General features: G+C 38.7%; 1 protein-coding gene across 1 annotated transcript; it reads left to right on the top strand.

The window, feature by feature from the left end:
* The first annotated feature begins 6,312 nt into the window (after positions 1 to 6,312).
* Positions 6,313 to 6,777, top strand: LOC135222461 (zinc finger BED domain-containing protein 5-like). The gene has a single exon (XM_064260548.1). The coding sequence runs from the start codon at positions 6,313 to 6,315 to the stop codon at positions 6,775 to 6,777; it is 465 nt and encodes a 154-aa protein (XP_064116618.1).
* Positions 6,778 to 17,383: the final 10,606 nt, after the last annotated feature.

Below are 17,383 nucleotides of genomic sequence, written 5' to 3'. Positions count from 1 at the left end.
CAATCATTAACAATGTACAAACATTTTTACCCTTGTTTATTGACTGTTGAAATGGACCGTTCATATGCCTCACTAATCTTAGCAATCTTTACACGGAGAGAGAGAGAGACTGATAGGATTTTTTTTTTCTTTTTTTTAAGTATGCCGAAACAGTTATTCACAAAAGTTTCGTAGTGAGTAGTTGAAAGATGTAATTTACAAAGACTCGATTGTTGAAGTGCCTAACGATATTCAATGTATTATATTGTAGATATTGTTGCAAGACAATCAATTCTATTAAATCAAGAATCATGCCAAGAGTGCAAAGCATTTGAAAAAGGGGAACCTTAATTATCTACTCGGCAACTGAAACTGGAATCTAAGATATAAAGTATCAGGGAAAAGGTTACAAGAAAAAACGTAACTGAAAGAAAGCAACAAGAAGAGTGTCACCGGGTTAACGTTTTCACATCACGTTTAATAATAATTTGTGCACTGCTTCGAACGCAACTGCAGAGACCAGCCACATGGATGGTAATTTCAAGATGGCACCACCACAGTTCACTCAGGTTTATGTATTCAGAGTTTCATTTAGTGAAAGTTGTTTCATGTGTCCATGCTCTGCTAAAGGAGAAGTCAAGAGCAGTGTACTCGGAGTTGTTTGATGTTATTGTCGACCGTAGCTCGGAGTTAGGATTTATCCTTCAGGTACAGACGGTTGTGAGCTACTTCGAAGATGCTGTTTTTTTTTTTTTTTTTTTTTTTTTTTTTTTTTTTTTTTTTGTTTTTTTTTTTTTTTTTTTTTTTTTTTTTTTTTACCAGCAGTGAGTGCCAGCTTTGGGATGTTTCTACCACCTTACAAGAGCACCTGGCGTAAAATTCAAGGGATTGGTCTTACACAACATTACCGTTCAAATCAGGGGTTCCGGCTTTTCTGCGGTATATTGGTATGCCTTCCTTCCACTAATGAGGTACAAGAGGGCATGGAATACCTAAAGACCATTAGTCCTCCAGAGGCAGAAGAGCTGGTAGACTATTTTGAATCAACCTACGTCTCGGGTAGCTACAGATCCCGACAGATCGAGGATTCACAGGGTGTCAGGCTGCGTCTTGTAACCACTAAAGCCCCCTATAATGTCTGGAATGTCCATGAAGCTACATTACAAGGAAACTCCCTTACCAACAATGTACGTGAAGGTTGGAATAATAAGTCCTAAACTTGGTTGGACACCATCATCCCTCAATATTTAAATGCACACAGTGGTTCCGGAAGGATCATGCCACTGTCGACACTTCGGTGCAACAAGACCTTATTGCCAATGCACTGCATTCAAACAAAAGAACAGCAGAAAAGCCATTCAAATGCAGAAGCGACTACAACGTCTTTGCAATGACAGGGTGGAAGGAAGAAAGACCATCTACGAATTTTTAGAAGGTATTGTATATATATATATATATTATATATATATATATATATATATATATATATATATATATATATATATATATATATATATATATATATATATATATATATATATATATATATATATATATATATATATATATATATATATATATATATATATATATATATATATATATATATATAAATATCTATATATATTATATATATATATATATATATATATATATATATAATATATATATAATATATATATATATATATAACCCGAATTCTTCATTAAAATAAATATATCTTGACAGAAGTCAAAAGTTCCAAATGTACGTTTTTTTAGTTTTTTTTATGGTATGAGGTAAATGTGACAATATAAGAAACACTAATTTTTTTTCTTTTGTCTTTTTTTCCCTAGCAAAAGTTACTTTTTTACCGTTACTTTGTTTCCTGATACTTAATTTCCAATCACCCTGAAACTGAAGTTCGAAAAATATAGGACATTAATAACGATGTTGCACGTGCTGAAGCTACTATCTCTCTTCACTGTTGAACATTGTTCTGTAAATACTTGTGACTATTTAGTTAGCGCATTAAAAGTGCACAGACCCAAGTGCAAGTGCCTCAGTGGCGTAATCGGTAGGGTCTTGACTTGCCACCTCGGTGGCCGCGAGTTCGACTTCGGGCATTCCATTGAGGTGTTAGGGTGAGGCCAGCTCTCAGTGGGCCCTGGCCTCCTGGGTCACACCAGACGCGGCGAGCGTGGAGGTTGCCGGCAAGAGGTTCCCGCGGCAGTTTGAATCATTGAGTATCTTATACGGGTGGCCACACAAGACTAGCGGGACGGCTCGACCCTCTGCAGTAGCCGCCAAGCTATGTAACATGTTTTAAAATGCCGCGGCGGTTTCTCCGAAAACAACCCCATTTTCTATATGATTATGGGCTATGTTACTTGAATGGTTGCTTCTCTTTATTGATTATATTGATCGCTATGTTCTGAAGTTAGTTCCCTTATTAAGGAACTTTCATTTGTAACCTAGAAATTGTTTAAAGCATATAATCGTTGTTAAATAACTGATATTAACTTAAAAACTTTTATGTATAAGCGATACATTTATTATCTGTTCAGTAACAATATCGAGTTAATTATTCCATATCTGTAATGCATACTTATATTAGCAGTTATTTCAACACCTCTCATTTGTGTACTTTCAGACTGCGTTTGTTGTTCCCAATAACGAGTCAAGCAAATAGACAGAGTTCTCATATGGTCTCAATGCTTTCCCTGGGGATGAGTTCATTACTGAATTTAAAGTAAATATTTCAAAAGGACCACAATACATAAACAGACCCTCCATTCCGACTTGACATGGTCACTAACGTGCAGATGAACAGGCAATCAGTTGCCGAAGTGTCACCTGCTCAGTTGGTTGTGTCTGACGGTAGTGGCTACATAAGAATCAATTAACTGGGGAGGTGTTTCGGTGGAGAGCTTTGTGGGATCCCCGTGATCCACTCCATAAAATTTCATTTTTCAAGAACTGGAAGAAGTAGAATAAAACGAGTGGCCCCTAAATGTGCCCATCGGTGTCATACATCAGACTCCACTCTCTACAAAGGTGCCAACTATTATGCACTCGGCAACACAAATATTCCTTGTCCAGCTGCATAGACTTGATAACTATACGAATTCTCAGTGCAGCAGCATCACCGATTTATGAAATATTCGTGGTACTATGTACTTTCTTCATTAATGTTTACAGTGAATGTACAAGCAAAACTCATTTTTCATTGTGTTCCTTTCTTTGATGTAAAGTTTATCATTGAACTTTAATTTATATATCGGTAAATCGTTAATTTCAACATTGCAGCCAAATATTAATTTAGTTTTATATAATTTGCAATTAATTCTGGTTCCAATGTTTTTCTCAGTATCTTTAAAGAAGTAACCCTATATGCTATATATAATAAGACGTTAAAATCCATATTTTCGTTTCACTTCCCTTACAGTAATAACTTTAAGGGATTTTAACCTTTCATTGTCCCGAAATTTACTGCCAATAAGGTTACTATTTCCTGAATTATAGTTCAGGAAAGATGGGTTGCCTGTGTTGCGTCGTTTGTTTTATTTGTTTTGGGTCATACGTAGTTTATCGTCAAGTTTAACACTTTGGTTTTCTATTAAAGGCAATTTCCTATCCAACCGTAACAATGACTTATTTGCACAGAAGTATATCTTTGACCGCTGAGCGTGACGCGTGGGAGGGTGGCGTTTCTGTTGTGGCCATGAGTCTCTCTTAAACGCTGCTCTCCCGCTCGAGAGTCTTGCCGCGTGTATTTCTGGTGATAGAAGATCACTCTCTACGTGATTCGGAAGTCACGTAAAGCCGTTGGTCCCGTTGCTGGTTCCATACAACGTAAAAACACCATACAAGCAAACAAACTAAGAACTAAATGCACAGCAGTTATTTAGAATATCATGGATCCCCATTTTGTACAGAAACTAAAAGACAATACGATGAATCTACTGACACAACCGTTAACAAATATCTTGGAACTGCAGTGCATTATTTCAGTACTAATACAAATAAATTAGTATCAACATTTTTTTAATTTTCACCTCTCGAGGTGATAATGTTCGTTCGTTCGCGCCTCAGAGGCGTGATCGGTATGGTCTTGACCCAGTCCTCGGTGGACGCGAGTTCGATTCTCGGGCATTCCATGAGGTGTGAGAGATGTATATTTCTGGTAATAGAAGTTCACTCTCTACGTGGTTCGGAAGTCACGTAAAGCCGTTAGTCCCGTTGCTGAATAACCACTGGTTCCATGCAACGTAAAAACACCATGCAAACAATCGAGGACTGTGATGCTAATGGTATAGTAGATGCCCTAGGACTTTATTTGAATATCTCATTAAGATTGGTACAGATAATGCAAGTGTAATGGTTGGAACTAATAATGGAGTATTTAAGAAGCTCAAAGATGACGTTTCCCCATTAATACCTGTTCGTTGTGTATGCCATTCTTTGTAGCTAGCTGTATCTCAAGCTAGTAACGAAAAATTGCCAAGAAATTTAGAGTTCCTAGTAAGTCAAACGTACAACTGGTGTTCACGATTTATCTTCAAGGCAACAATCATAATATGTTAGTCTGTACAAACTTATAAAATATAGGCATCAACCTTTGAAAATCGTGCAGACCTGCCAAACACGATAGATGTCTTATTGCATCCGCAGTTCAAAGAATATGTGAGCAATGGCTAGAATTGAAAACTCATTTTGAAGTTACAAGGATATCCGAAAAGTGCTATATTTCGCACATGCAGATACAAAGCATACAGTGGAAGAAATGAATTTATGCAACACTGCGACATTGCTCCAGCACCGACGCGAAGCCCGCACATACTACGTCTACGTGTCCAGTTGGAAAAGATTCGTGGTGCTTTTATGACAGAGCAGTTGCTTATGGTAGACGAATTCCATCACACAGTCTGAAAACTCCTCTTCGTGGTGAAATGAATAGCAAGCAAAGATGATCTCTGCTTAAAGAGAGTGGCGAAGGACGATACCACAGAATGCTAATGGAAGTCTCCGTAATGTTTTGTGGAATGAACTCCCTAAAAGTAAGTTCTTTTCCCTACGAAGAATGAAGTATTGCGTATATAGAGGAGTGATGAAATTCAACCTTGTACACGAAATATTAGGGAGAGGAGTGGATGCCACTGGATCGAACGCTACTGCAATAAAGCGCGCGCCTCAGTGGCGTGATCGCTATGGCCTTGGCCTGCCACCTCGTTGGCCGCGAGTTCGATTCTCGGTCATTCCAATGAGATGTGAGATATGTGTATTTCTGGTGATAGAAGTTCAATCTCGACGTGGTTCGGAAGTCACTGAAAGCCGTTGGTCCCGTTGTTGAATAACCTATGGTTCCATGCAACGTAAAAGCACCATACAAAGCAAAAAGCTACTGCAATAAGGAAGAGGATAGACAATTAGAGACTGTCTTTTTCAATAAATGCAATTGGAAAAAAAGAAGAAATAGGAAATTCAAGAAATTGCTAGAGGAAGATGCAAAAAGGCCAAGAGGAGGAGACACATACGGACCAGGTGTGGCACCGCTGAATTAGTTGAACACCTGTGCAACACCTGTTTGGTGAGCAATGTCAATGAGCGTAGGGAAGGCGCTCATTGCTGGTTAAACAAAACTCCTCTGCAATGATTTGGCACTGTGATGACACCCCAGCTATGAGGCGTAAAATTGCCGTTAAAAGCGCAAAAAAAAGTGGGGATGGAGGGGGGGGAGATGCCGAGGGCAGTGGATCTCAACACTTAAAGTGAGTTGGTAGCCAAAAATCTGTAGTAAATATTAGAATTGCAAAAATATTTTTCGTACATAGAATCATATGTTAAAGAATATTGTGTGTAAGAATAATGCCAATTATGAAATAAATAGCCCAGGTATGTTGTACTGAAAATTTCAAGCATTGCTCCGACATGGTACTATAGACTTTAAAGCGCTATAACTCAAAACACTAGTTTTTTGGTTTCAGATATTTGCTAAAATTCTAAAAATAATAGGAGCTTCTTGAAATTGCTCATATTGGATGTAACTTGTCGTATTTCATTTTTTATGTGAAAAATTTTAGTACTACAAGGAATTTTATTAAGAAAAATGCCATTTGTATGACGTCACGCATAACACGTTTTATGACTTGCATATTTGAGATTTTAAGAAAAACGAAATTACACGTCGTTTGTATGAAATCTGAGTATCACATGCAAAATTAGGTGCGTCTAGGACAGTGGTTTTCAACCTGTGGCCCATGACGGGTTCTGAGGGGGGCCATCACACGATGGCTATATCCAAGGCCTTGCAATGCCCTGAACAGAGTTTGTGAACTTAGAGAAGAGCTATAGATGTTTTTGGACATACAAAATGAGCCTATTTTTTTCAATGACCCACTTTGGGAACCACGTTTAGCCTATTTAGCCGACATATTTGACCAGCTTAACACTCTTAATCTCAAGCTTCAGGGTAAGGACACAACAGTAATTCACTTTGTTGACACATTGCGTGCTTTTGTTGCCAAGATGAAGAACTGGTCTGGGAAAGTTAGCTCTGGTAATCTTGCTATGTTTGAGAAGCTTTGTGAAGTGGCCGAAGGAAGAGAAGAAGAAACAGAATCTTGCCTCCAAAATGAAATAATCAGTCACCTTCATAATTTGTGCCAAGAATTTTCCAGGTACTTTCCTGATCTTGAAGAAATAGATCTGTCATTTGTGAGAAACCCTTTTAATGCAGAACCAGATATTATTCCTGAGTCTGACAAAGATGAATTTCTAGAGATGAAATTTGATTCAAGTATCAAGGATTTTTTTTAAAGAACATTCTATACAGGAATTCTGGTCACAAGCAAGTGTATCATATCCTAGAGTTGGGAAGCTTGGGCTAAAAGCCCTTCTACCTTTTGCTTCTATTTACCTGTGTGAATCCGGGGTTTCTGCCTTATTACAAATAAAAACATAAACAAGAAATCGCTTGGAGGTGGAGCATAATATGAGATGTGCATTATCTACAACTGTCCCACAAATCGATAAACTTGTAGTTAGTTACAAAGCAAGCACAACCATCACACTAGCTACCAAATCTATGCAGTAGTTTATACGCCAACAATAAAGTACTATTATTTTTATTGCTATAATTGTTGTACAAGTGTAAATTTAGTTTTTATTACAATACAAATAGACCAATTTTATTTACTATAAATGCACGCCAGTGCTTAACTTCATAAGTAAAAAAGTGGAATTTTAGTTTTTATTTCAATGTCCAAAATTTATTTAGAATACTGTTAAATGCAGGCCAGTGCTTATTTTCATAAGTGAAAAAGTATTTTGAGTTATTACAATCCAAAAAATTTAATTACGCAAATACTGGAAAGTGTTTAATTTCTTTTCCTTTGAGTTTTGATTACAACATATATGAGTTATGAACAGTGAAGAAAGCCAAGTTTTCTTCCAGTAATGAAAATGTAAACTAATGAAGTGCTCTAAAGAAATAGTTCTGTAAATGATCATGTAAAACTAATAAAAGTGTTCTACAAAACTTTAATTAAATTCTATTATTATTTTTTTACACAATTTTGAAGGGCATTGGGCCACGAGTACTTAAGGCCTGTCCACACTAGCGGGCCTAATCGGCGTGCTCCGGGGTTTAATGGGCGAATTCTGGCGGGCTAACCCTTGTGAATGTTGTTCACACAGGTGAGGCGATGGAGAGAGGTGGGCGTGCCCGACGATGCCAGCGGTGTATTCAGTAGCGGTATGATAAAGATGGTGCCTACCGCAAAGAAGATATTGTGTAGCATGATAATTGCTTTGTGTGTGATGGAAAAGAAGAAAAAGAAGAGAATATGGTGCAAAGAATGGCTCCGTAAAAGAAATGTATAATGATAACGTTTGCCCGTCAAGTGTACCCGTTAGAGGGGAGGTCCGCCAATCAGGCCCGGTCGTGTGGACAGGCCTTTAGGAATGCCAAAAATGGGCCATGGGCAAAAAAAGGTTGAAAAACACTGGTCTAGGATAATAATAGGACCGCTCTGTTTGTGACTTCATACGACGGACGGACGGAAATATCACGTTCTTATGCTCACAGAAAGTTGGCAATGGTATTAAGATTGTACCCTGAAAGAATTAAGTGGAAATATTAAATACTTTTTTTTATTAATAGTTTTGTGTCGGAGGTGCAGTAAGCCCTTAAGGAACAATCCTCCGTTTAAATTTTATTCAAAACGTGTGATTTATCAATGAATTGTAAGGATAAAGCTCTTTTAGGTTTCCCACGGGTGACTTAGATTAATTCATAGTTACCGCAGTTGAGAAGGGGGAAAATCCCTTTTAATATGAATGGAACCAAAAGAAGCTTTAATTTCGCCGAAGTGCAAATTGTTTACTTTGGGAAAGTCCTTCGCCTTACGGTTAGTTCCTGAAAGGTGTGTGGTGACACCGGTTCACAAGAGTCGTCGGTCGGATTTTGTTTGCAATGGGCTTTTATTGACCTATGTCAGCTGAGTTCATTAGGGAAGCTGTTCTCTGACCATTTATTGAATTGAATGTATGTATTGACCTCAACTATGTGGCAGCGATTTCTTGTGGCGTTGCAACCACAGTCTCTGCTTTGGGCAGTCGTGATGTTACGGTCTGGAGTTTATTTCAGCCATGCCGTTTCGTGTAGATGGACTGGCGGACATGGTGGTTATAGTATTACTGGCTTCACTTATTTAATTGAGTATATGCCAACACATGAATGATTAAGTAGAAAAGTCTGCTAAACTTGGATGCTTTTTGCATTTGGCAGTTTTTTAGATTTTTAAGTTACAGTAAGTAAAATTGATTAAATTTCCAATGTTATACTGTGGATAAAATGTGTTTAGGCGATTGACAACCAAAACTTAAATGGTTTAAATGAATGTACATTGTTGCGAGATCTTGCTCTTGGAAGTCACTCACTCTCGGAATAAAACTAGGAAACCTCACAAGCATTCTCACTCACTCCTCCTTATGGGAGCTGCACTTTCTGTTGACTTTTTACAATTATGAATTATGGTTTTTCTCTAGTTATTTGAAGGTGTTTTCCTTATCTTCATATTGTTCTTCGGCTGTTGACTAGACACTGCATGGATTTGGTTTGCTATGTTTATAAGTTCTGGAGGTTTACGAAACCTGGTTTCTTTACCCTGTTTTATGTGGGATTTTTGTGCGTTCGAACTTCGACTCCAGTTTGGCTTATTTTGTTGTCAAGCCTATTTTGGTCATCTGTATTTTACATGTATAAAGATCATACCGTAGCTTTGATGCTGAAGCCGACAGCTAATGGACTTGGGAGTTGTGCAGATCCAGTTTGTGGTATACGTATATTCTTCAGCTTCTCTACAATGACATTTTTTAAACATTATCCAACTCTATTTATGACCAAGGATTATTATTTTGTTATGTTTTTCTGCGCAATTTTCATTGTTGTACTGGTTTTCATATTGGGGATACCTTATGTAATATTTCTAGGATATTTTTCTAGGGTATGCATATTTTTATGATATGCCTCGTTTTATGTATCCTTATGATTCTACAATATTTTTTTTTCTGACTGTTCCTCGTCCTTTCCAAAGTGAGACGTTATCTTTTGTTTTAATATAATGAATCGTATAGTGAGCATTACTTGATCTCTCGTATTTTTTCTATATTTTTCTAAAGTACATGATTGTTTTAGTGGTTACTTCAGTTAACCATTCATTTGATTTAGTGGTGTGAAAAATATTTCCCCTGTAAACATAGCTCAGTAACTTGTTACAGGGAAATGCGAGATATTTTCTTCTCTCGTGAGATCACAGATCTAGCCTAAATGTTTGTTTGTTCCAAATATATGGTTGAAATGAATAGTTGTTTGTTCCAGAGGTATGGTACTATGGTTAAAATTACTAAGAGTTGGATCAGCTCTTGGTTTCTTTCCTTGCCTTTTCAAAAAGTTTGTTGAAATGGTGACATGTTACTTATTTGTCGGGGATATGTATCCATACTCAAGTTCATTGTGATTGGTCTAGTAGTAGCTGCCTTCAAGCAAGGATCCCTAAAGTCGGTAAACGTGGCGCCGTTAAAAAGGTGTCAACATTCCACCGTAGTCTCTCTCAAGGCCAAAAGTTCTTGTCAGCACTCGAGATCAGACCCGGCATTCAACTAAATGCGAGGGTTGTCGTCTAAAGGATTCTTCTAGCGGGAAAGAACAGAAAATGGTGATGGGAACAAGGTGAGTAAGGCCGATTTCGTTAAAAAAGAAAAAACGTTGACCACCTAGTTGTGATTACCTCTTGTACTCTCTAAGGCCTTTGTGGTTTAAATACCAATAAATGTTCTGAGAACTTGCCTTGACTTTCTCTAGCCAAGTTGAGGGATGCAGGCTTATTCGGACCCATACTAATAATTTTATATTACAGCAATGGGTATTTCTATATAAGTATTCCGTAACGTTCGTCCCAGCGAATACGAAAGCCACCAGGAATTGGGGCGTCAGATGTATTTCGCCGTGTTTAGTACGAGCCCCTGGGGGTTAATTACAGTCGTCCGGATAAATATTACTTAAAATTCTTGCTCAGGAGGTAAAACTGCATAGAAAAATCGCCCAATCATATGAAGTTCCGAATGAGCCAGTACCTACATGGTCCGAATCAGCCTGGGCCAAATCAGCCAAGGTCCGAATAAGCCTGTTCCCAAGTTGATTAGGTTCAGTCTCTCCACAACTGCAGCTTACACTTGATGCTTAACGCCTCAGAGGCATGGTCGGTATGGTGCTGGCGTGCCACCTCGGTGGACGCGAGTTCGATTCTCTGGCATTCCATTGATGGGTGAGAGATGTGTATTTCCGGTGATAGAGGTTCCGAGGTTCGGAAGTCACGCAAAACCGTTGGCCCCGTTGCTGAATAACCACTGGTTCCATGCAACGTAAAAATAACAAACAAACAAACAAAACAATAGGCTAGCTACAACGCTGCAGCAAATAATCATAGCTAAAACGTCACACAGGACGAATATAAACAACACTACACAAACACCGCAGCAAGACACATTCACCTTGCCTACAAATTCAGCCTTCACCACCAAGACCTGACTATTCCTCCCTATACTCAACTGTGGTTCTCGATAACAATGAAGAATCAGCTTGGCAGCACCAACCATCTCGGCTTTTGCAGTGTTCCCGGTGCTTTGCTTTACTGTACACTTAACATTCACTCATTTTATAAATATACACACACTTATTGTGCAATTCTAATAAATACTTAAACCTAGAAATATACTCCAATAACCTTAATGTTGTGTTATTTGCACCACAGTCTTCAACCCATTGGCAAGGTGCTAGGAGTCTGGTGTGAGAAAGGAGAATGATCTGCCTCCAAGTTCCAGACTCAAGGGACCCCTTAGGGGGCTAGTACTGTGCTGCAGAACCCCTTAGGCCTATGTCTTTTACTGCACCTATGTTCACATTGACTTACTTTCGTCTTACCTCCAATTGGCTTACTTTCGCCTTGACATATAGCCTATGCCTTTCCCTTGTCCGGACTGATGTATGAAACAGTGTTGATCACTCTGAGACTCGTGATGACCCTGGTGGCTCACAGCTGTTTGGTATTTTGATTTGTAAAGTCTGCATTGGGGGAGAGAGAGAGACGCATATAGCCCGGGTCTTCTTATTGAAACCTTATCTGCGGAGGTAATATTAGTCGATGGCATCCTTTGCACTTCATAGATGGGATGACCCAGCAGCCTTCGCAATGTGAGCCTTTCAATATTATTAAAGTGTTTGAAATTATATTACTAAAGTGTGTAAATGATACTGAAGTGTTTAAGTATCCGAGGAAGTAGTAAATTTCCACACTGTAAAATTGGAACATATACACAATATGGAGGAGTTATGGGAGTTCCATTTGACAACGTCTTATAGAGAGAGAGAGAGAGAGAGAGAGAGAGAGAGAGAGAGAGAGGGTAATTGGTGGTCGGATGCTTAACGATTGAATTGGCTATTGGTGAGTTCTGGGTTGTCTGCTGGTGCAGCTGGAGTTGGTTGTTGGAGTTCTGTGATTTTTAGGCAGTCTTTTAGTAAGTTTTTGGTCAGAGCCTGTGAGAGTCATTAGTGTCGGCAGCAGTTGTTGAAGGCATTGAAAGTCAGTTGAGTTTTGTTGATTTGTTCTTAAGTTAATATTCTTTGCTTAGATTTGTTGTGCTTGTGAGTTCCTGTTGGGTTATATGCAAGTTGTTGCAGTTGAGGGTTGCTGTGGCTGTGAGTTGTTAAGGATTGTTGTTGGTGAGCTGTTGTGATTCCTTGGTGGTGTTGGTGGGTGTGTGTGATGCCTTTTTGTGTAGTTGTTTTTTGCGTTAGTGATTGTTTGTTCAGTGGTCTTTCGTTATGGTTGTATTCCTTGTTTGTTGTTGAGTTGTGTTGTGTTCCTTGTTGGTTTGCTGTGTTGTTGTCTGTGGGTGTTTTGTTGGGTTGTGGTCCCTGGTTGTTGTGTGTTGTTGACTTGTGTGGTTGTGGTTCTTGGTTCTTTGTTGTTGGTAGTGTCTCAGCGACCTCGACCAGCAGACAGCACAGAATAGCCCTGAGTATCTGCAGTTGGGTGAGTACACATGTTTTAGTTTATTTTGTTGTTCTTTGTGTAGGTAAGTAAATTGTCCTGCGTGTATAGAGGAAAGTGTAACTCAGGGCGAGTTTGGTAACTGGATTGATTAAGTTTATGTGGGGGGAATTTTGCTTGCTTGTTTTTTAAGCTTGTGGTCCCGCCACAACAACACTGACACTCTGCGATGTTGCAAATTATATCCACAATATAGTCTGAGAAGCAAGTCCAAGGAAAAACGTGGGACTTAACTGATCCCAAGCCTGCTGATAGCAACTAAGTGAGGACTCGCTACATATACTACATCTAATTGGTAGTCTTTAAATGGTGAGCAGACAGAATTTATTTTTTTTAGGTTTTACTTTTGATAAACATAAAATATTACTTCCTGTTTCTCTGAGTTGGTATTTTGCAGAAATATTTTTTTTAGATTTCGTGTTTTAGCTACGTATTAGTATATCCTAAGAATTTTAACTTATCTTCCTAGTTTGGAGTACAGTAGTTCTCCAGGGCGGTCGTCTTCCTAGTTTGGAGTACAGTAGTTATAGGGGGTGGTCATCAGTATAAAGTTTTTTCATTAGTCATATTCATTTTGCCAACTTTTAATGTTAACTTGTGGCACGGACGTGAGTGAGTTTTTTTTTTCCTTTTTTTTGCATAAAAGATAACATTCTCTGCCCTCTTCTTCACCTAACCTAGCTGTTTTCTTCACAACACCAGGTAGGCTTTTTGCTGCCAAGTGTTTTGTTTGTGTGTTTGTTTTTATGGTGTTTTTACTTTGCATGGAACCAGTGGTTTTTCAGCAACGGGACTAACGGCTTTACGTGACTTCCGAACCACGTCGAGAGAGAACTTCTATCACCAGAAATACACATCTCTCACTCCTCAATGGAATGGCCGAGAATCGAACCCGCGACCCCCGAGGTGAGAAGCAAACACCAAACCAACCACGTCACTGAGATGCTCTGCCAACAGTGTGATGCTTTCTTGTGTCAGGTAGACGAATGATGACTGGCAAAGTAGTGACCATGCTCCCATGATAATAAATTCCAATGATGACCCACCAGTTCAAAAGATCTCCACGGTGGAATGTTGAAAAAGCAGATTGGAACAAATTTCAAGAGCTAAGCGAAATAGAAAGTGATGCAAATGACTTCCCAACGGCAGATGATGCAATAGATTTATTAAATGGGACATTCCATACAGCAGGTATACATTCTATACCAAAAACTACAGGTCTTTTTAGGCGACGCCCACTCCCGTGGTGGTCTGAAGAGCTCACACTGTCACACAGAGTCACAAGAACATCACTTACACGTTATCGTAGACACCGAACTATAGCAAACATGATAATATACAAACAGAATGGAGCACGTTTTCGAAAGGCAATGAAAACTGCCAGAAGGCAGTCATGGGCGTCATTTGTATCATCCATTAACCACCGAACACCTATCTGCAGTATATGGAAGAAAATAAAAAAATATTGCTGGGAAATTTACTCCCAGTCCTCCCCCCGTACTTAAAGTTAATGACAACCTCATCGCCAACGCAAAAGATGTAAGTGATAAACTCGCCGATCATTTTGCCCAAGTGTCAAAAAAATCTGACTGTTCCCCTGGATATCAATATAGAAGAAGAGAAGAACAACTGCGATTAGACTTTTCCACAGATAAGATAGAGCTAGATAATTTACCCTTTACAGAGATGCTGCCCTGGCCAGCAGCACTAACCCTGCCCCTGGTCGGGATGAAATTCCCTATCAAATGTTTAGGCATATTTCAAAAAATACAAAACTATTTATAATAAGTATATGGCATGCAAGTAGCTACCCAGTCATATGGGAATTGGCTATTGTATTACCTTTTGTTAAACCAGGTAAAGACACTTTTTCAGTGGCTAGTTATCGACCAATAGCACTAACTTGCTGTTTATGCAAGTTAATGGAAAAAATGGTGAATACAAGATGTCTGGTATTAAGAGCGTAATGGTATTTTCTCACCCTCACAATGTGGATTTAGAAAATGCACTCGGCAGTAGATGTCCTACTGCAGCTGGAAACCTCCATATGTAAAGCATTTGCCTCCAAGCAGCACCATTGAGAAAGCTTATGATACTGCTTGGAGGCATGGCATTCTTAAGACAATTCATACCTGTGGTCTACGAGGAAAATTGCCCCTATTCATTAAAGCATTCTTGAAATGTAGATATTTTCAAGTTAAAGTGTGCAGCACATTATCAAGAAGAGGGTGTCACACTTTTTGCGTTAGCAATAAATGGTGCCGTGCCGCGTCTGTTATACCCAAGGATGTATTGAGTACTCTATTCGTAGACGATCTTTCACTATCTGTTGCTGCATCACGAATGTCAGTTGCAGAAAGAAAATTACAATTGACAATAAATAAGATAGTAAACTGGGCTGAACCACAGGGATTTAAAATATCAGCCAGTAAGACTACTGTTATGCATTTTTGCCACCTTCGGGGAGTACACCCCGACCCAGACCTTTATCTGTACAACCATAGAATACCCTGTGTTGAAGAGGTACGCTTCTTAGGCCTCATATTCGACAAAAAAACTCAATTGGCTTCCCCATCTGAAACATATTAAAACCAAGTGTCTTGAAGCTTTAAGTATTTTGAAAGTATTATCTAATACCAACTGAGATGCAGACAGGCAGACAGTTATAAAACTACACAAATCACTTATTATTTCAAAGTTACTTTATGGATGTGAAATATATTCTTCTGCTTCATCCAATCGTCTTGCAATCTTAGATTCAGTACATCATACCGGTATACGCTTGGCAACAGGTGCCTTTCGATCTTCTCCCATCTTAAGTTTATTAATTGATGTGGGAGAAATCCCACTAGAGTTATATCGCCAATCATCAATTATCAGGTATTGGTTTAGGGTTCAGAGAATCCCCAACTCGAAAGCCTTTGAAGCAGCAAATAGAAATTCTTACAAAAACTTTTGAAAATCATCCAAGGCTTCCTAAGCCTTTTAGTTTGAGTGAAAAAGATCTTGGAAAAAATGAATATGTCAAGAAATCCTGTATGTCCAGTTAATTTACCAATTACCCCAGCATGGAAATTACCTGTAATTAAATTTTGTAAATATTTTAAAGGTATTAAAAGAGAAAAATCAGATACAGAAATCAGTAATCAGTATTATTTTTAGAACATGCTGCAGAGCACTCAGGCTCTACATTTGTTTTTACTGATGGCTACAAAACTGATGATGGAGTCGGATATGTAGTTTTTAGTGATGATTTAGCCGCAGAGGAGCACTACCCATCGTAGCATCGAACTTCACAGCGGAACTGTATGGAATTTTAACAGCATTGGAACATATTGCAACCCTCCAGAATTCCACTAATATCACCATCTTTTGTGATTCCAAAAGTGCATTACAGGCACTTGAAATTTTTAATACTGATCATCCAATTACATTAAAAATCTCACATTGGGTATTTCTACATCAGCGTAGAGGGATTACTAAATCTTTTTGCTGGGTCCCAGCGCAAGTAAATATATATGGAAATGAAAAAGCAGACCAACTAGCTAAATCAGCAGCAACCAATATGATACCAAGACCAATTGCTGTACCATATAGAGACATTTTTTCTAGTATATCAAAGTTCGTTGCAAGATTATGGGAACAGTAATGGAACGAAGCAGGACCAAATAAAATGAAAGAGTTTGCCACACATACACACCCTTGGAAATATGACTATTAAGCATTTGCTAGTTGAATGTCCTAGTCATCGGGAACTGAGAGAGCAGCACTTTAAAGACCAAAGAGATAGAGATGGTAATTACAGTTTGACAAAGATATTGGGTGAAGAAGCGCAGTATGATTGAGTGTGTTGTTGAATTTTTAAAAGTTGGAGTTTTTAACGAAATTTAGGTATTTCACTTTTGTGTGTAGTTTTTAGCTTTGGTTTTTTTAGAATGAATGTATGGAAACGTGAATAAATGTATTTATTGCCTGTTTGCGTTCTAGTATGAAAGCCTTTGCCTCTGCAGTTTTTTATTTATCCTATATGACCTGTTTGGTCCAAGCTCGTGGCCTTTGGCCTTGACCTTGCATTTTATCTTATCCTTTGGGCCAGCCCCATGGGAGCTGAAGGTCAGCTCAGTGGTCTGGTTAAACTATTTTATAATAATAATAATAATTTAGCTTTGGTGGTGTTTAATGTGTAAGTAGCATCTTTGCGCTAGCTATACGTACAATAACTGATGCGGAATTTTAAGTTTTTATGATGTGTGTGTGGATTTTTCCCAAATTGGTTGTCCAAATGGCTTCATTCGGCGTCAATGATCCTGGTAGTCACGACGCCAGATAATTATTAATTATTCATTCATTCTAGTGTCAGGTTCTATTTTAGCTAAAACTAAAATGTGGAAATTTGCTTAGTGCAGTTGTGGAATCTTCTGATCTACAAATATTTATGCAAGGAACACAATTCATTATGGCTTTCTGGTGACATCAGGACTCTGGTGCATGAGTTTTATTTTCTGTTCCCTCATGTTGTTATCATATTTTCCTATTACTAGAATCTGTTTGCAGGCTAATTTCCCTTTAGAATCCCTCTTAAGGCCTGTCCACACGACCGGGCCTGATCGGCGTGCTCCAGGGTTGACGGGCAAATTCTGGCGGACTTATCCGTGAATGTTGTCCGCACGGGTGAGGCGATGGAGAGGTGGGCGTGCCCGACGATGCCAGTAGTGTGTTCAGTGCGGTACGATAAACATGGTGCCTACCGCAAAGAAGATAGTGTAGCATGTTAATTGCTTTGTGTGTGATGAAAAAGAAGAGAATGTGGT

The sequence above is a fragment of the Macrobrachium nipponense genome, chromosome 3, assembly GCF_015104395.2.
Source record: "Macrobrachium nipponense isolate FS-2020 chromosome 3, ASM1510439v2, whole genome shotgun sequence".
NCBI lineage: Eukaryota > Metazoa > Arthropoda > Malacostraca > Decapoda > Palaemonidae > Macrobrachium > Macrobrachium nipponense.
The sequence above is the reverse complement of the archived record's forward strand: the minus strand, read 5'-3'. Positions and strand labels throughout refer to the sequence as shown.